The sequence below is a fragment of the Larus michahellis genome, chromosome 1 (genome assembly GCF_964199755.1).
Source record: "Larus michahellis chromosome 1, bLarMic1.1, whole genome shotgun sequence".
In the NCBI taxonomy this organism is placed as follows: domain Eukaryota; kingdom Metazoa; phylum Chordata; class Aves; order Charadriiformes; family Laridae; genus Larus; species Larus michahellis.
This window is the reverse complement of record NC_133896.1, coordinates 36,707,118-36,727,709: the sequence shown is the minus strand read 5'-3', so window position 1 is coordinate 36,727,709 and position 20,592 is coordinate 36,707,118. Positions and strand designations below refer to the sequence as shown.

The following is a 20,592-nucleotide window of genomic DNA, read 5'->3' as shown; positions in this document are numbered from 1 at the left end:
CAGTGAATCTAGTCCTTGGTTAACTTTTTGGTGGGTTTGGGGTGTTTGGGGATTTTTTTGTTTTGTTGGGTGGTTTTTTATGACACCGTATTATAGTATAGCTGCTGCCTTAGCCAGCAGTATCTTACCCGATTAGGATGTTATTCCAATACACTTCTTTTTCCTTGCAAGCAATAGGAGTAGCTTGGCATGTTAGATGTTTCCTCGTGTTCACTGTTCCTTTTGGTGAAATGGGTAATTCTTTAGAGAAAATCTTTCCACAGAAAAAGAAAATTACATCTTGGTCCCTAGGAAAAATGATGACTTTTTTGTTTGTTTAGGGTTTTTTTTGTTTTGTTTTGTTTTTTTTTTTTAATCACAGCTGCTTGTTTCAGGGCACTGGGTTGCTAATTGAGTGCAAACTTTATAAATGTTGTTTGTCCTCCCCCCACAGGGCATACAAAACCATTGAGGAAGATGACTTGAAGTTTCCCCTTATATACGGAGAAGGCAAGAAGGTGGGCACGTTTGCTTTCCTCAGACCAAAGGAAGAAGGAATTCTGTGCTGTTTACCACTCAGTTTAGCCTGTGGCAGTCCAGTGTTTTCCACTCAGTATCTCTTTATTTTATCGTTTTGACAGCTTGAGTATCTTGGTTCTGTCATAAATCAGTCTCGTGTCTGGGGGGCTGTGGGGAGAGCTCAACATACTAAAAAGCATTTTTGTAGCAAACATAGTCATTTGCTGTTCAGTTTGCTTTTGTTTTTCTGTCATTGTAAGTAGGCTACAGTGAGACAGTCTTAAATAATTGACTTTAAATGTTTCTGGTTTCATTGTAAAATATAACCTGGCTGGATGAAGATAGCAAAATACCTCATGTTTGCTGAAAACAAAGCAGGAACATATTTAATAACATTTTAGAGTGCTTTGAGATGCAAAACCCTAATTTAGGAAGGGGAGGGATCAGGGCAGGATTTGGGAAGTATGACACTCCTTAATTGTATCTTCTTCAGCTAGTAGTGTACATGAACTCATGGTTGAATTTTTCTGATGTGTAAATGCTGATAGTTATTCTTGAAAGGGAGAAACGAACCGTTCTGTTTGGGTGTACTTTGTTTCCAGCTCTGTGATTAAGAACAGTGAGATCATTAGTGCTGATCCCAGCAAGCTTAGCTGGATGCAGCAGTAGGATCAATATAAGGACGCAGTGGTGTCAGTTTGCCGATATTGGTATGCTCGCTGTGTTTCTAAATAGTGCTCCCCTGCTGCATTAGGTTCTTATCTCAATGCAAAAATACACGCTTTTCAAAATTAGTCCAAATTTTGAAGGTTCAGACCTGCAACTTATCTCTGAATTTGGTTAGGTTTATAATTATTTGCAAAATGTTTCATGCACATCTTTTTAATTTACTTTCTTATTGCTTTATGGAGCCAGTTAGTTACTTGCTGTTATTGGTGCTGTGAGCTCTCTTGTTCAGAAGCTGATGCAGCTAAACTAGAGTTTGGGGGAAGTGATATGCAGAGAGCGAGGTTCCTCATGAGGTATACTACCTGGTCAATCTTTGGAGAAGCGTTAGTGAAGAAGAGCCCAGCACCTCTTGGAAAACAGCTCATGTTGCAGAGGCAGGTGCTTGGGGAAGGAAGTAGTAGACCTGAGGTAACAGCAGACCTGCCCTAGACTGGCTCTCCACAGAGGAGAACATTGCGGTCAGTGCCACAGTCACCTGCGTGTTTAGCAATTTAAGGGGGCCTTTAGCACTTTTCCTTGGTGGAGGGAATATACGGCAATATGTCAATAGAGAGAGGCCACAGGTTCCTTAGGTGAGTAATGAGGCTCCTAATCCTTTTTATAAAAACCTGTTTACTAACAGTATAATTTACTGAAGGAATTCTGTCGTAGACTGATGTGGGACAGTGAGGTGACTGGGTTAGGTTTCCGTAGTCTTGGTCTCTTACAGATGGTCACAGTCTAAGATGGGTGTACACAGACTGGGATGTGGATGAATACAAAGCTTGGAATAATGAGGGAAACCAAGATGATGTGAGTGTCAAAAGTTTTGAAGTTGATTAGCTGTGTAAAATCTAGAGTTTCTGGGAGAGAAAAGGGAATTTATCCCTAACTGTAGCAGTTATGGAGTTAGGAACATTATCACTTTCCCTGTTGATTCAGTGCATGTAACAAGATTTGATCCCACTGCTTTTCTTTATTTCCAGGCTCGGGTTATGGCAACAATTGGAGTGACCCGAGGACTGGGAGATCACGACCTGAAAGTGCACGACTCCAATATATACATCAAACCTTTCCTGTCCTCATCTCCCGAGGTAAAACAGCCAAGATGTCTGATTAGTGAGAGAGAAACAGATATACTTAGTGTGCTTATTTGTTCTTCATAAATTGTCCATTCTGATTGTGGTCCAATCCAGGTAACATGCTGCCCTTCCCAAAGGTGCAGTATGTTAGTAACATCCACATAGTAGGAACGGTGTAAGTTGCCCAGCTGTGTGCCCTGGTTCTGGATGCTCCACATCCCTGGCAGAGCATTGGTGCCTTCCCACTCCCTGGTCTACGGTTATCCCATAGCCTCACCATTCCATGTCACAGGCACCCATCTCTCCCCACCTTCATGTGCTCCAGCTCCCCTCGAGGCTTAGATCATGCCGTCTTCACAGAAGCTGATGTAAATATGTGTTCTCCAGAAGGGAGCACTGGATGTCTTCCACAGTTAACGTAGTATCCTGCATTACGCAGAGGATACCAGGTCAGTCTTTAAGCTGGAAGATGCCAAGAGTGATTGGAAAAGTGCTTTATGCTTCCATGTGTCTGCACCTTCACCTCCAGTTCTTAATTCTTTATGATGATTTTGTACAAACGCCAAATAATGTCAGGAATGACAGCGTGCATTCCCAAATGATGGCATAACAAAGGGATTATGTGGTATTTGTGTTAGGAATAGTTTTAAATTCCTTCATCATTTTGACTTGCCTCGCCACAAACAATTCCCGTTTTTGACCACCAGAGACCTTGCAGTGAAGGATATCAAGCCTTCCAAAGGGATTTGAATGCATTTGTTAACAAGAAACATGCAAACCTTGCTTTTTTTTTTTTTTTTCTCTGTAGCTGCATTCCTGTTCCTATGTCAAGGAACAGATGACACATATTTTTTAATAAAATATTAAGCAAGGGCAAACCATCTGATGACAGCACAAAAAGAGGAGGCTTTGATTCCATGGCCCAAATGCTGAGCCGTCCACTGTCAACTGGCTTGCTGGAGTTTTAACCATACCCAGTGTTTGACCTTGAATTTATTGCTTTTTATAGCAGTGCGAGAGAATGAAAATACAGACATGACATAATACTGCTAGGACAGAACCAAATTATTAAATTAACCTTAGAAAGTCTTTGAGACTTTAAAAATAAAAATTTTTTGAGAGATTCTGGCCCTGAAGAAAAGTGGGAGATCTACAGACAGCCCCTTTTTCATGTTTCCTTGCTGTCAATCCAGTACCTTCTCTCTCCCCTCTTTGAATGTATGGTATCCCTCACCTGGGACCTGTTCCCATTCTCCTCAGCCAGGCAGGCAGCAGCTCTGCCCTCATCACTGTGATGGATTTGTTTAGTGCCAGCGAAATGATGCAATTCTGCCTATTTATTTTTCTTTCTGGCATGCTGAGACCCAGTGTTTCTGGGGTACGTAATGGCTGCAGCACAGTATCTCAGCAGTATCATCTCTGCCAATTGCTGCTGCAGTATTTGTCTGTGTGTATAAACCAAAGCTTCTCATGGGCTTTTCTGATTTGTGTGGAGCGCGTCTGTACGTGTTCAAATTCTGGAATATGACATCCAGTTCATATGCTATCCACGTTTCAGGATCTCTTAACTGCTTTGCAAAAGGGAAGCAAAATTGGCTTTGTTTCCACATTCCCTTCACAGCTAAATTCAGCAGAAACGTACGAGGGCAGGAGGAGGAAAGACAGAGCACCAGCCACCTCGATCTAGAGATACTGGCAAAAAAAGCCCTGAATTTTATTAGGAAGTAACATATGTTCCAACTGGCTTTCCGTTGCACCTCCTTCTCTTAATCATCTCTTCCTTCTCTTCGCAGAGAGATCCCCAGTGCTTTATCTCCTCGTGTTTTTCCCTGACTTGTTCAGTCCATACGTGGACAGTGCACCTTGCACAGAAACCAGCATTAAGAAACAATGTCTTTATGCTGCCATCTGGGAAGTTTGGCACTTGGAAGTAAAGGCAGTGGCGTGAAGCAGCAGTCATATTTGGCCCTCGCGCAGCATTGGATTTCAAATTGTTTATATAGAGGTAGGGAAGCACAATGTCTGGTTTCCAGACCTAGAAAAAGGGAGGCACAGGAAATTAAGGCGCACAGTGAGTCGTCACAGAGGGGGTGATCCAAGTCCTCTGGCTTCTGTTTCTGTGCCGTAATTGCAGAATCCCTTCCCAAGTTGGGGGCAATGTGGTGAGTTTTCAGAATATTTTACTTCCAGCATGACAAAGCTCTGGTATGCCATGTCCACCAAAATTTAGCTGAAGGAAAGGTAGGCATCCCGGAGACTACATCCAGAAATAGGCACATAAAAGTAATTTGAGGGTGGTGTGAAATGATGCTTTGATAGAGTGCCAGGCTATGGGAGGAGAAGTCATATAGCCAAGACTGACAAATGTAATCAGGATTCAGTGGCTCAGCTGTTACAAGACCAGATTTGGAGGACTTCTGCAGGTTGATGAGCTCTAGAGAATTGAGCCTTTTATAATGAACTGGAGTAGCACAAAGCAGGCAAGCCATGGCTGAGGCTCTCTGGCATGGAATTAAATATTTATTTTTCATAATGGAACAGTTCATTTGAAAGCTTTCAGCAGGAAATTCTGATTTTTAAAGCTCAGCAAGATCTGCCTTGTTGCAGCTGAAAAGCAGAATTTCATCCCGAAATTTTTCGAACAGCGGCTCAGCCGTTTGGTGGGAGAGGTGTGGATCTCACGGCAGCATTTGGCCCCTGCCGGTGGTGAACGTGAAGCCAGCCACCACAGCAAATGAGAAGAGGGTAATAAAGGAGAATTTTTCTCCTTCCATTATGTTAGTAAAATCTTTCTGACAACTCCACAAATACGTCAAAGGAGACCATTTTGGATTCACATCTGCCTTCTGGAGAAATCTTTAGGAATTACACCATTTAAAGGAACGAGCAAGGCAAAGACTTAGAGAAGTACAGTATGATCAAAGGGAGTCAAGGTGGTTTCAAGTAGCAAACGTCACACTTTAGTGGCATGAAGTCCTTCAGGGTTATGTCTACCAGAGAATTAAAAAAATAATAATAATAAATGCAGTAGATGGTCTTGCATGAGCACTTTGATTTCTCAGAAAACGTTTGAGAAACTGTTCTGCATCACAGGTTATTAATATAAAAGATATGAAGCTACAGACTAAGTGGAAAGTTGGCACAGTCTACTGGAAATTGGCTAAAGGGCAGGAAACAAAGGGTGGCAGTAAAAAGCTAAAAGGAGATTAATTGGTGAGTGCTGCAGGGAGCAGTGTTGGGACCCGCTTTTTATTATTTACATATAAATTACTTGGAGGGTGGGATTGAAAGATCTCGTCGTTTGCCAGCGAGGCTGTGCTGGATAACACTGTGCATAAAAAGGGGCGATACAATTAAGAAAGGGCCTAATTTATTGAAGTAGCTGAGTTGATCAATAGTGCAGGGGAGTGAATGCGGACTGTTGTTTGGCTTGAATCCCCCCGGGGCTGGCTGCTGAGGAGCACCTCAGGTGGCCGCAGGCTCGCATGTCGCTCTGTTGTGAACGGGTTTTGAGCTGCGGGGACTCGTGTTGGCTGCCTCTTAAAAACAAACCCGGCAAACAAGCCGCAGTGCCTTCGCAGAGCTGTACCGGTCCTTTTCGGCAGCCAAACGCAGGTTTTGTCCGGTGGGTAGATCGGTTTGAACTGTAAATATAAAACCAGCCCACCTGTTTGTTCATTGCTTGCCCAGAGCGCGTTTTTCTCAGTGCTCTTGACTTACACGTAGGTGAGCAATATGAGAAACAGCTATCTGGATCGAAGAAAGGCGTTATGTGACAAACTGCATAACGCATGTTCAGGAAGATGATGTGTGTGACTATGTGCTCCAGCGGTGTGTATCCGCTGTTACCTATCAGCAGGGATGTGTAAGTACCAGACAGGATAAAATATAGTGTAACCTAATGCTTATTGTCATGGATGCCTGTGCTACCGAGGCTCTGGTGCTCCTTCCTTACAGTTGTTTTTTTACGTTTTCTGGTGACTAAAGTCAAATTTAGCTAGTTAATAGGTCAGCTACTCTACATCAAGTAAGACATCAGTGGATGGTAGAAGTGTGGTGACCAAAGTGGGCTCCTTTCAAGGCTGCTCTGATGCTCCAGAGAGGAGTTAAAGAGTGAGAGGGTTTGCCAGGGCAGCACAGAAGGGGCTAAGTAGGCTCGGGGCGAGTTGGTGGCGAGGCTCTTGGGACAGCCCAGCAGGCAGAGGACAGAGCACAGGTAGCCCACGGTGTTTGGGGTAGAGGACACGAGTTCTGTGGGGCACTATCAGGATTGATGTCTGGCCGCAGTAGCAACGAGTCATGAGGGAAAGATTGAAGATTCAGGGTGGAATTGCTAGGAAATTTGTCAAGGGTGCAGTAGTAGTTAAGGAAACTGCCGAACGGTGTCCGGCCAGCCGTCATCTGCACTACCGGGGGTGTGCAATACCGATTTGCAGTGCATGCAGCTTTGTGCAAACTTACGCCACAGACAGAACATTGCTTAAACCTTGCTGTTCTTTCATTCCCTGAAATACAGCTAGGGGGAGGAGGCAGTTGTTAGGTAGGTTGGCTCTGGAATTAAAAAAAAAAAAAAAATTTTGAAAAAGTAATAATTTCCATTGGAGGCAAAGAGCTGTTTTCGATCACGTAAGATTTACAGGGCTGTGGGTTTGCTTACTGTTGCAGGCACTTAAGAAGCTCCCCGGATCTCTGCTCGTCTTTCTGAAACTCTGGCGTATCACACCAGCATGTGTGGAGTATGCTATGGGGTGTTGCACAGTGTGGGAGTGTGGGGTGGATGTTCTCTGAGCTCTGCTGGTCTGAGCATCTGTTAATGTGTCTTGGAGGTACTGCCCAACCTGTGTGCCTCCGGGAGCTCTGCTGTGGCGCTGCTCCGTGTCCAGCTGAAGGCACGTGTGGCTGCTGCAGGAGAGCCGCACTGAAAACATGAACTAGAACAAAGCTGCTAGCCGAAAAGCGAAGAGTTTCTGTGCCTGGGCAAGGAGGTCTGTGAGCATAACCTGAACCTACAACAGACTGGACAGCTCTAAATTAAGTCACTTTTTTCAGCAACATACTAGGGGCCCCTGCAGCTGTGTTTTAGAAATCTGAGGAAAGACAGAAAGAAAAAGCTTAATTTTCTCTTAAGTATTGTGTGGACATGGCTGCCTTGATATGTGGCTGCTGCAGTGGTTGGAAGGCAGACAAAGCTGCATTTCAGTAAACATTTTATTGCATGTGCTGGTCATGGTATACAGAATCTTACCTGAAGTTGCCCCAGGCTTGCCTCCTGTGACCTTGACACTCTCTTTTCCTTAGCCTGGGTACCAGCCTAGCATCCCTTATTCCTTATTACTCACCCCACTGCCCTTCTCTGCACCTCTTCTGACATCTGGTTCCTTCTCAATAGCACCCCTTTCTGGAGGTGCTCAATTCACAAACCTTTTGCTCTTAGGAAGTAACTACCTTGTTTGCAGATTACCCATAAAATCAGTAATTGCAATTATATTTTTTTCCTTTTCCCCAAGAACTAAACGTGTTTTTGGTAAAATGATGTGTTCCTGGTGTTGCTGTAGCATTGTGCTACAACAAGGATTTGGACCTTTTGAGCTGTGGATTGCCTGCAGGTAGCTTTGGCAAGTTTCCTATCTGTCCCAGTGCTGTTCCCCAGTCAGACAGGATTGTTCATTTCAGGAGGATTCAAATCAATGATGCATGGGTCTTGGTTTTCTGCCTTGTCCCCCAGCAATGCTGCAAAAATTGCTCTTGTGGTGTAACGTGCTTTGCCTGGGTGGGAGAGCCATGGTAGAATCACAGAATCATAGAATTGACTAGGTTGGGAGGGACCTTTCAGATCATCGACTCCAACCATCAACCTAACACATCACCTGGTAGATGTGTCTTTTCCTAGTGCTGATGTTTGAAGTTGGTTATTCCTACAGTGAGCTTGCTGCTGAGTGCATCTCTGAGCATTAACCCCGATGCTCTCTCAAATATTTGCCATTACCCAAGAGATCTGACCAGAACATGTGCTGCTTGTTGATGGCTGTGTTGGCTAACTTGGCCCCCACACCCCAGCGATTTCTGGGCTGTTAGAGGCTGAACTAAATTTTGGGGAATGGGGACTATGACAACTGCTGGTTTCTGTGCAGTGGGCTTGAGAGAAGAGCTGTGCTGCATATAGGGATCTTTTCTATAACAGTATTCCCACTCAGTCTGAATAAAGAGATAGGCTGTAATGAATAGAGTATCGTGCCTTGACTTTAATCCCCTCCAAAGTCCTTATTCAGCTGCTACCTTAGATAATGAAGTGAAGGTTACATTTTACAAATGACCTTCTTGTGCTTTTGAGTGAAAGGCGAACAAGTAAGGATTAGCAGTCAGGTCTGGGTGATTTTTTTCTTTTTCCTCCAGTACTGGTTGCAGTCCCATAAAATCATAATTACATTAAAAGGTCCAGGCATTTTATGTGCTTTGCCTGCTCCGTGGCTCCTAAAGGGAGAATGCATCAGGAGGGAGAATAAAACAGCTCGTATTTTCTAGTTATGCCAAGTGCTTATCCCGACAAATTTCCCGACTGCGGCTGCTGTTAGTGGAGCCCGAGGCCGGAGCAGGGTGCGTGACGAGGTGCACCGTTTCCAGACTTCAGTACAGATGATCATTTCCTCCTGTCTGCCTTGCCAAGGTTGTCACACTTCTTTCAAACTGTGGTCGTTGCTGTGGTAATTAAAGTGCTCCATGAGCGCTTCCTAATGGCTCCCCATCACAGCCTGGGAATTGCAGGCGGTTTGTCAGCTAGAATGCTGCGTGTGCTGGAGGGAGAGTTACGCCCAGATAAAGGCTGATTTTAAAGCGTTTACTGTGACATTTGCTCATATTGTGGCTCAGCTGAAGGCCTGATGGCCCCCCTCCCGGTGTCTGCCCCCTCTGCTCCCAGCTTTCCCCAGCCTCGTCGGGAAGAGGACGGTGGAAGTCGCTGTAAAGGCAGGGTGTTATGGAGATGCCAGCAGCAGTGGTCAGCCTGACGGTGGCTGCAGACTGATGAGGTGAAGCCAGTGGGCATTTGAATAGTGTGGATAACCTTGGGGGTTCACTCTTGTGCAGATCTTGAATTGGTCTCTACCCACTGAACTCCTTACAGATAAACGTAACTGGCAGGTAAATAGTTTATCTCCATTTCGTCGAACTGCTCGCTTGTGCAGGCATAATTCTTGAGTGCAGTGGCTGCCTCGGGTCTAGAAAAAATGAATGCGATGCCTTCTGCAACACAGGCATTTCCAAACATGTGCAATTTACCTGACAGAGTTAAGTGGATCTGGACAAATAGCGAAAACAATTATTTGTGAATATTTTATTAGAAAATATCAAAAATTCATCAAATAAATTATTCAGCTTCCATATGACTAGTCCTGCCAGTGATAGGGAAGAGCCTCACATGCTGAACCAAGCTTCTGGGTGGGGGAGGCTCTGAGCACTGCTGGCAGCAGGCAGCGCGGTGCTTTACAGCCTTGCTCAGGAACACTTGCTTCCCTCCTGGCACTTGAGCCACGCTGAGCCGGGTTGGGAAGAGCTGCTGGCTCAAGGGCTAAACTGGAGACAGACCCCAGCAGTGCTGCGGGAGAGGTATTTCAGTGCCCTGGCCAAACCTGCTAACCCACAGCCGAACTCAGCAACGTCTCACAAACAGCTCTGACGGTTTCTTCCTTCATGAATGTCTCTTGGGGTTTATTTTGTTTTAGGTTAGAGTCTACGACCTCCTGCAGTATGAGCATGGGCCAGATGATGTCCTGATCCTAGCTACTGATGGACTCTGGGATGTGCTGTTAAATGAAGAAGTGGCAGAAGCTGTCACTAACTTTCTACCAAACTGTGACCCCGATGATCCCCACAGGTTTGTGCTCATCTCTGACTTTCTAGCTTCTCCGTGGAAGTAAGAGTGCTTTTTGGTAACGTAGTTTTGTAGAAAGTATGATCTGAGTAACGTTCAGTAAAGATGCAGCACTTAAAAGACATTTTTATATGTTGGATGGAGGCTCTACAGCAAATGTGGCATTTTGGTCTTGCTTTTTTTTGTCTTTTGTAACTCAGAATTGCCTACTTTCAAAGGAGAAGTTGTGGGGTCACAGTATCTTGGTATGGGATCCGTTTTGTTTGCTCTACTAGCTTGTGTGGAAACTATAAGAGGCTGAGGTCTTAGAAGAACATGGCAACGCTTCTCTGTCTCCAGCAGTTTTCCACTCAACTCCCCTCTGGATAGTCCATTAACACTAAGGATTGTTTCTCACTAGGACATCATCAGCATGTATCTCCCTCTCACTGTATGTATGTATGTTTAAATACTGTACAGTGGGGTTCCCACTCGTTCCTGGTCATGCTGTGACCTTTAAACCCGCCTTCAGTAGGTGATGCTCAGTGCTACCAGCTGCAGGAGAGGGGGGATGACAAAATAGGTGGAAAGTCTGACTGTTTCATTTAGTTGGATTCTGTTTCATTTCACAATTTTAACCTACCTTATCATCTTCATTTTCCTGTCTTTATCACCTCTTACTTGATCAGTTGCTCTCTTTAAAATATACCATCAAGCAAACAAACAAGTTCCCAAACAACCAGCTAAAGCACTGCCTTGAGTGAGTCCATCAGTCTGTCTGCTGCTGAGTTCAGTGTCGCCATGAATTAAAACATTACGCTGGAGATCCGAAGTCTCTTGCTTGTAAAAGGGAGGACTGTGAAAGTGGAAAGAGCTTTATCCTTCCCTAGGGACTCAGCCCTGGCCATCACTGTCTTCTGCCCTCGCCCTGGGCTGAGAGTGAGGAAAAGAGCTTTTGCGCATCCCCAGTTGGCATGTGGAAAGCTGAGCTTCAGAGATGAGCTCTGGGATATCTTGGCATCCAAGTGAAAACATGTGGGACGGTGTGAGAGCTCAGGTTACATTTGTTTAGGTGTGACAACTCTTGAGGACATGGGGAAACCCATCTCAAAATGCTTGGTGTTTCTCATGTTTCTAAGTGGTCATCTTCACAGGGTCAGCCCTGTTCTCCATCAGCAAACAAGGAAGATAACTGGGACACCCTTACAGTCACTGGGGTTTTAAAGTGAGAGCAGCTCCAAAGTAACTCACAAGTGGTATTTTCTTGCCCTGACACTTACAAAGATGGAATGTAAAGCAACATTTTGCTGCAAGCACTGAGTCTTCAGGTGAATTAATGGTTAGCATGAAGCTGAAACTGCAATATTTTGACCTTCCCCACCTCCTTGTGCTGAAGAGGAGATGTGGTACAAATGACAGTCGGGGCTGTCTCCACTTCAACAAGACGTAGAAGTGTCTCTGCCCTTCTCTGGGAGGAGATCAGGCAGGATTAGCGAGAGGTAAGGAGATGACCCACCCAAGCTACTTCCCATTATTCCCATTCAGAGGTGCTTGGGAGCTTTTGTTCTCTGAGCGGAATTTTTGTTTTGTTTCTCTTTTTGTTTCTCTCTCTCTCTGTACAGCTTTTGTTCTGTATCCCTGAGTCTCCCCTTGCAGAGGCACCTCGTAAAAATGTAATACCTCTGCCCTGCTGTGTCTCCATTCTCATCTAGTAATTGGGAAAGGTTGACTCTTCCTGCTGTCCTTGCTGGTCCTGCCTGTTGTGCATACAGTCTGGCTGTGTTGTGTCTGTCTTTTTCCTTTGGGTCTTTCCAAAGCTGGTGATGGCCACCACGTTTGCTGTAGCAGGAATGGAAACTCTTTGTTCAATCTTTTAATTTCTTAGGTGAGTAATTTTTCATCCATTATAAAACACTCATAGAAATCAGAGACATTAAAGGGAAAAAAAAGAGATTTTCTTTGTTTCGTTTAGATTTGATTGTGCTGGTTTAGCCCCAGTAATTGTGGAGGATTAGTCCCTGTTTATGCCAGAGTGAGTACAACACATGCCAGGACTGGGCCTGCTGTATTATGAGTTAGAACAAACATGTTTATTAGTGTTTGACCTACTGGTCTATGAATGGACATCTGAATTGAAAATTAATTTGTTCTTTTAAGTAATTTTGTGCCAGGTCATTTAGAGGCTTACAAATAGTGGTGGCAAGACATTTCTCATGCCAGCTTGCAAAAGGTAATTAGAACAGTCCCTCATATAGTTTACAATGATATTTATGAAAACTACCTTTGTGAAATTGCTCTTGCTGCTTGGTTGTAAAGAATATTTAAAGGGTTTAAAGTACTGTGTGAGAGGTTTTACGTAATTACTTCACAGTGGTCCAAATGAGGTATAACTAATGAATTTACAATAGCACAGCAGCTCAGACTGTGGAGCTGCGTTCATTCCTCTCGCTAGTCAGTGACAGGAAAATCTTGTTTGCCGTATTGTCAGTGTTATGTTTAAAGGAAATGTTATCCCACTAAATGTCAGGTTCTGTGATGGGTGTAGTGACATAGTCTGTGGTGAGGTGATCAGCTGGAAATGTGAAATCTCCAGGGATGTAGAAAACTTGTCAGAATGTGAGAGTCTTGCCCCCTGGGTTTGGTAATGCTGTGGTCTTCTGGAGAACCTACCTGTGGAGCAGACTCTGGATCCGCCTGACCCAGTAGCCTACTTACTCCCTGACAGCAGCATATTTTAAAAAAAAAAAAAAAAAAAAAAAGGCACTAGGGAGGAAGATTTTAGAGCTGCACAGTACTTCTCTGCTATGTAATTAGCTCTTTGAGGGAACAATATCCCTCCCATTTGAATCAGAAGTCGTTTTATAGCCTGATGGGTAAGAGCTTACAGCCCTCGGCAAAGCTCTTGGGACTTTCTCCTGCTGATATTTACTGTCAGAACTGTGAGTGTTTGTTACCCACAGAAAAACATCTTTGAATCCTGTCAAACATAGCATGTGCCTGGGCATCACCAAGTGCAGAGAGAGCAAAATCCTCGTGTCTGTCTTCACCCAGACGTGCACACGCAGCCTCAAGGGATTTGGGCAGCAGGTGACAGGCACAGACTTGATTAGAGAACAGTTCCTCTACAAGGGCTGCAATGGAGTGAAGAAGCTGGGGTGGAGCTGGATTTCTTAGCCGGCTCATTTCTTGCGGGTGTTGTGGCAGACAAGAGCATGAAGGGGACCCCTGAGTGAAGAACAGGTGGTAGCGACACACTGCTGCTTTCCATACATCATCTCTCTGAAGAGGTAGGAAGATGGAGAAGCGCGATTCTTGCCCGTTTCCTTTGGCTGCACTTGTGCAGGTTTACCCCCTGACCTTGGGAATCTTTTATTTCTTGTCCTCCCACCTGTCCTTTTGCATTCCCTCTCACTCTCTCTCAAACTAACTAGAGATTTACGAGGATGCTGGTGAGTTGCTCCACCGCTGCTGGGTGTGAGAATATAAGGAGCTGCTCAGACAGCAGCACGTTTCCTCCATTGTCACCATTTCTCCTGCAGCACTTTCACTGATCAATACTGAAAGCTTCAGCAGAGGGGGGAAAAAAACCCAAACATATATATTTATTCTTAAAACACAGAAGTTGTATTCCAGCGAGGCTGTTCATTAGGAGGGAGTGGATACTTTAAAACTACTTCAGCAGTTCTCTAATGCTGTCTCAACAGCTGAATCCCAAGTTCACAGTGCTGGAGAATAAAGCATTGGGTAATGGACTGCTGCTGCTATTCATCTCCAGGTACAAGAGACTCACCCTATCTCCTCTAGTGCCAAGTTGAACAGCATCGCTTCAATTCAGCTCTACAGAAGGAGAGGAACATGTTACCTCGCTGCTGCCTTCACCTGTTCCTTTTCCTTTGCTTCCATGTGCTCATTTTCTTGTGTGTTTCACAGTCTGTCTACGAGAGAACTTCTGGTTTATTAAAATTCTTTTTATTTTATCTTGCCATCTCCAAACATGAAGCAGCAAAAGCTTTACACAATCAAGAGCAATACTCATTCCTTTGTACTCTTTAGATGTGGGGAGCCCTTGTTAATTAGAAAAAAGAGGAAGGCAAAAGTTTTCTCCCAGAGTGATGGGTGTTTTCTTCTCTTAAATTCCGACAATAGCTGAGAAATCCTTGGAAAAGATGTTCTAGCCAAAATTCACTCAGCATCAGACATGCTGTGAATAAATATTCCCCTTTCTCCCTTGCCACATGGAGTCCTTTTGTTCCTTAGCCCTGCATCTGATTTGGGATCTGGGAGTACAAGAATGAATGCTTGGGTTTTTTCCCCTTAGAAAATAAATTTCATGTTGCATTAGGACAATAGGGGCAGTGCTTCTTGGTACATCCCGCCGTTACACCTCGAGGTCGTCGGTACAGGCTGATCTGGAACCTGTGGACAGTTTGCACGTGTGTGTGCAAGCGCGTGAGTTAGAGTTCATGCCATTCTTTTATCACTAAAAGTAAATCCTCTGTCAAAACAAGTGAGGGCTTGAAATTTTATCATTCAGTACCATTAGGAGCAGGGGGGTGCATTGCTTCCATGCAGCGTTACTTGGATTTAACATCAAACCTTTTGGGTAGTCAAATGTTGGTATATTTGCATGGAAGAAATCTTTCTAGTAGAGCAAATAAATCTATCCCTGGTTCAAAGGAGCCATTTGAGCTTAAGGCACCAGAATTGTAGAAACAGAACATAATTGGGGGTTTTCTTCTTCATTAATCCCCAGAGAAGAAGTCTCCACTGACAGAAATTGCCATTTAATAATGCTTTCTCTGGTGGAAATTTCTGGGGTTAGAACAGTCCTGGATACTCACTTAATAAACTTCCCCCCCACTCCCCCACCTCTTCTGATCAGTGGAGCTACTGTTCTTTCCCGTTCCTCAGATGGGATCTGGGCAGATCATTTCTGGCCAAGGATCCTCCCTTGAAAAGGGGGTCTTGAAATGCAAACCCTTCTTGTCCTTCCTGGTTTCTGGAAAGTGCAGAGGTGTGCTTTGCTTCTGGTGGCCCGTGTGTTTGGCTTTGTAGAGCCCCTCATCGTCTTGGAGGCTGATACTTAACGCTTCAAATAAAACACAGGCGGACACAATATTGAACTGCTTTTTCGTGTCAGGCTTGTAACTGTTCGATTAATTTTTAATTGTCAAGTCACAGAAAAGCTTGCCTCCACCCAACCAAATTCAAAACATCTCAGCCAGGTGTTGGACTGATGAATTAAAACACATGACAGTAGCTGTTCACCCATAATGAGATTTCTTTCAAAGGAAACTTCTAAACGAGTCCACAGATGTGTTGATCTAGTAACAGCAGGTAAAGCGATAAGGGCGAACACGTCAGAGCACGTGACAGAGCACTGTCAGGTGCCACCTTTTGGACTGTGACACCCTTCTGCCCCTGAGCAGCATCTGTTATTTTTTCAGGACAGAAAATAACTCCCATAAATCCAATGCCGCTTGGCCCAGCACAGGCTGGGAGTTTTGAAGCAACATGAAACTTGGGTTTTTCACTAAATTAAGTACTCGACAACTCACACGCACGCAGTTTTCCTTGAACTCATAAATGTGAGAGGACTGCGGAACTCTGTTAATCTGGCTGTATTTACTGTAAATTTCCTTTTCCAGTTTCAGAATAAAAGATGATTAAATATCATTCCTATGGTCAAGGAAAACAGACAAGTTAGTCTGCTTGGTTTAAAGTGTAATTTGGATTTTATTTTTAGTGCTCTGTTATTTTCAAATCACTTTGTTATGATTTGTCTCTGAAATAGTGGACCCATGTTTACCTTCAGATGTTTCAGTCCACAAGTGTGTAGTTTTCAACAACAAGTAGTGTTATTTTGGTTCTATTTTTTTCAGTCATTTTTTTCAGACTGCTAAAAAGCAGACTTGTTAAGGCAAGTATTTTAATATTTTTCTGAAAACTTGTGAAGCCGGGCACCCAAAACGATGGGTGACTTCTTGATCAATTGGTGCCTGTGAGATACCTTCAGATTCCGCTGCAGGAGCGGTCACTGAACTGGAAGGGGCGTTGCTTTGCAGTTATGCTGTGGTTTGAGTTTCTCCTGCCTGCTTTGAAAACCCTGAGAAGCTTGACCTGGTAGCTGACAACACAAAACGAGCACTCCCTGGCTGTCTTCTGCCTTTTCCACAGGTACACGCTGGCGGCGCAGGACCTGGTGATGCGAGCCAGGGGAGTGCTGAAGGACCGGGGCTGGCGAATATCCAACGACAGGCTGGGCTCTGGAGACGACATCTCTGTCTACGTCATCCCTTTAATACACGGGAACAAACAGTCGTGAAAGTAGCATCAAGAGTGGTTATGGGATGGGGATCTTTTGGGGAAGGGACTGTAAGAGACAATATGTTTTTGGTGATCTGACCAGGACACTTCCAACTGATGTAATCTATTCAAAACAAATGCTGGAGGGATGTTCTTCTGCCCGAAAGGTAGGGCTCTGCACATATACTGTATATGATTAAAGATAACCCTTAAGATTACAATTTCCCTATAGAAATGGTTTTGGTGCTTAACAGGAATGGGATTTAAATGCTGCTAGCATATTCTGGATTCTGTTATCCCTCCAGGTGGGGAATTATTTTTTTTCCTCGGTTTACCATGTAGCTTGGAAGAGCCATTTCAGTTATGAAAGTAGAAGTAGGTATCAGAAGCCAAGGAGGCTCCTGAAATCTACCCCCAAACATTCAGAAGGTGACTTGGGTCACATCTCATTTATAAATAGCTATATATACACATATGAGACTCGAGTTTTCTTCTTTCAAAAAGTTGCATTCATGACTTATGGACAACTTCAAACTTGTGTAATCCTTGGAACCCCCATTTTCCTCTCCTGTCTCTTCTTCAGTAGATTATGCTCCTGTATTTTAGTGGGAAAACTGAAATTGTTTTCAGTGTGACTATGCCTGTTTACTGCAGCTAAAACAGCCACCTGCAAAATTGTCCAGGAGAAATAGTTCACAGTCCTGTATGGCAAGATTTATTCTGGTGTGAGGAGTTACTTGTCAGGATTCCCTGTTGCGTGTATACTATGATTATACAGAGCACGCGAACTCAGCGCTATGTGATGTTTACCCTGGAGGCCATGGTTTCTTTGGGATCAGAGATTTTCATTCGTTGAATGGTTCTGCCTGCTTTATCCTGTTGAAAGGATCCCTGACCGTACGGCTTTTGCACCAGTTGGGATTCAGTAAATTGATTTGGGCTCCTGACTGTATTTTTAGTTGGATTCTTGCTTGAAGTGGTGGTCGTGGTGGTGTTCTTGTTAGCAGTTTGGATACCCAGGTAGCGATCTATTTAAAAGTCGTTTCACTTCTTCCTGCCTCACTTACTATTCAGTATGCCTTTGCCTGCTTGACTTGGTGACCAGAAAGTGACAGCTTATAACTTTGTCCTCTTGGTATCGAGGGCTGTAGTCAAGGATCAAAAGATCACTGTGATAGATACCAGCCCTTGGCTAGCTTCAGCAGCTTTTTTTCTTAGCAGTGATGAATCAATTTAAATAAAGAAAATCTGAGTAAAACATTATCAGAGTGAAAGCGATAGTCCAAGAGGGAAACAAGTGAGCAAAGCTGCAGCTTGACCTGGCTCCCTATTCCTCATTGGCGGGAAACGAAGGAAAAACAACATCAGGAGGCTGTAGCATGTAGGCAGGTATATTGGCTGGGGAGCCAAATCCAACCTGACTTTCCCCCAGTACCACGTTCTTTTGGAGCTGCAGATTGGCTTGTACTTCTTGGCTAGCCAGAAACTCGGGGGCTAACGCACTTGTAGGGCACTGGCCAGGCAGCTCACAAGTGTTGTGTCCTTTCTGAAGGAGGAGGAGGACGCCGTGCCCTTTGCAGACTCTCTCCCGAACAGGCGTGGCCAAGAGCTTGCCAGTTTTGTCATTTATAATGTGCTACGTAAACACCGCGCAGCGCGTGGGGGGTACAGCTGCCCAGGTGCTTCATTTGATTGCATCCGGACATACCTGTGCAACAGTCTCAGTGGGTTTGAACCCCGCCTTGTTCTAAATCTTTAGACCCAGTAGGAGTTTCCGGTTGAGAGGGGGCAGTGCGGAGTCTGTAATGGCTCAAACGTGCAGCAAACTGCATGATTTTAGCCTGGAAACTGTTCCATGCATTCCCCGGTGCCTGCATGTGATAAAGCTGCGCAGAACACAGACGTTTTATATTCTAGAGCTTCAGCATAAATCAATGGCGTATCTGATTATGTGTTGTCATGCTTTATCTATTCTTTCCTTATTTTTTTTCTTTACCTCTTTTTCTGTATGCAGCTGGGTGAAAAGAGAGGTTTGGAGTCTAAATATTTTCCACGTGGCCCCTCATATGTTTTAAAGTTTAAGCAAGAGATCTTCTCTTGCACTTTTTTTTTTTTTTGGCCTAATAAACTTGTAAACATGCTTTTCATGCTCTGTGTAACTCCTGTTGTCTCTTCACAAATGCAGTTGTGTAGTCCTCTAGCGATTCAGATCCTTTTTCACAAAGAAACTAATGCTGGCAATTCCAGGGGAGTCGTCTGACCAGCAAAGAACCTGGTGCTTGCTGGTCCCAGCTGCAACCCTGAGTCAAGTATTTCAGTGCCCATGTGTTGTTAATATTCATTATTTGGTAACATGGTGTCAACACACACACCAGTCGTTATAAAACCACTGAGTACAATGCGGTGGAAATAAATTTCCAGTGTAGCACTTGCCAAAATTTGAAAGTGTAATTTCAAGGCAACGGACGATGCACCTTCTCATTCAGGGGTGTTTTCAAACATAACCCTGGAGAGTTGGGTTAGGCGCATGCACGACTTGGTGGGAGCAAGCTGGCTGGTGACTTCTCAGAGCAAAATCTCCTGGGTGCTGGCACGGCTTCGAGAACGGGCCTCCAGTATGTTTGTTGGTCACCCGAGGTATTGCTGTCCGTCACCCTGCTGCTCTGCAGCGGCTGTGCCCAGGTGGAGTAGCGGTAGCTATCACAGCCTCTCCTGGAAAGGGTGGAAGTACAGTATCAACAGTTAATATCAATTAGCATCAATTAATAAATTCTGAGAACTTTAAAGGATAATTAAAAAAGCTTTCTACCCAGATGTATGTGACTGAAAGTATGCTGTGATGCTTTTTGTTTTGCTTTTTTACAAAGTATCTGTTACCCAGTTCCGTGCTTGCCTCCCTAGAGCATCTCTGGTACATCTCCGATATGCTGCGTTGGGACTTGGGCTTTCACTTCTCTCCGCTTTCACTAGGGGCTTCCTACGTGCCTGCACTGTGGTCTGTGCGCTGCTTCAAGGCATGGTATAAATACAGATACACACCAAAGCCTCGTGTAGATAGGAGGCAGGAGTCACTTCTTGGGCAGGTGTTGTGTGAGAAGCAAAAAAAAAATAAAAGCATTTCCAATTTCCTTTATAGGTTGAATTATTTTGGGAGTCACAACATTAGAAACCAGTGATGGCAGGGAGGATCCGTGGTGCACAAACCCATTTTTCAGGTAGGCGGGGGATGGGTATTGCCATGTGCAGACTCGCAGCTGCCCTAGGGCTGAGTGAAGCGCCTGCGTGAGGAGCAGACGCTCGCCGCCTCAAACTGGAGCAAGGTGGGCACTAACTCCAAATTTTAGATCCTTGGCACGTCATCTTAGTCAGTGCCTGTTGCCAGCAGTACTATGGGGGTTTTTGCCAGTGAACTTCCCTTAGTATCCAAAAGTTGTTTAAGGCTCCGTTGCAAGGAACCTCGGTCCCGCGTTACGTCTGTATTCGTATTGCTCTTGCACAGTGCTGTGCCCTCGCCTCTACCCAGACACTGCTTAGAAAGTCAGGCAAGTTCTTGTCCTTCCTTGGCCAATGGCAAGGAGAGGAAAGCGGTTATCCGACAGTGCGGCGTAACACTGTTTTCTGGTGCCCAGTCCAGTTTCTAGAAACTCGAAACCAAGAAGCTTCTGCCATTCTCCTGTGAATACTGTTGCAGAAGGTAGCACAGCCATTTCCGACATTTTTCTCTTGCACTACAGCCTAAAATCTTCTTCGTTTAAATTGATGAAGAAGGTAGGTAGAGATTTCATTTACACCTTAAGTGAGGCACACAACTGTCTTTTGGTACGTTAATGCAATGATGCTTCCCTCATGAACACAAAAGTGTATTGTCTGAGGGGGCTGATGTTCAGGGGCCTCATGCTGGAGAGAGGTTTGATTCCCCGCCCCCCCCCCCCCCCAAATTCAAAAAAACAACAGGGCTAAGAAGCTGAAGGAAAAGTGCTCAGAGTCTGCTGTTAGCAGTGGATTTCTGTGTTAAAGTTACTTCCGTGTTAAAATCCGAGAAGAGAGGTCTGGGAGGTATGGCCAACTCTGCGCCTCCAGGATCTTTTTGAAGAACTGCACTTGATGTTTGGGCACAACTTTTGCTGGGTTTTTAAAGAACACTACGCACTC

General features: G+C 44.6%; 1 protein-coding gene across 1 annotated transcript in view; it reads left to right on the top strand.

Moving 5' to 3' along the window:
• Window positions 1–18,580, top strand: part of PPM1H (protein phosphatase, Mg2+/Mn2+ dependent 1H) — a 143,977-nt gene extending 125,397 nt beyond the window's left edge. The window contains exons 7-10 of the mRNA XM_074571862.1: window positions 434–497; window positions 2,193–2,300; window positions 10,007–10,158; window positions 16,312–18,580. Of these exons, the coding sequence (XP_074427963.1) occupies window positions 434–497; window positions 2,193–2,300; window positions 10,007–10,158; window positions 16,312–16,459 (472 nt within the window). The 3' untranslated portion in view covers window positions 16,460–18,580. The remainder of the gene's footprint in view (window positions 1–433; window positions 498–2,192; window positions 2,301–10,006; window positions 10,159–16,311) is intronic.
• Window positions 18,581–20,592: the final 2,012 nt, after the last annotated feature.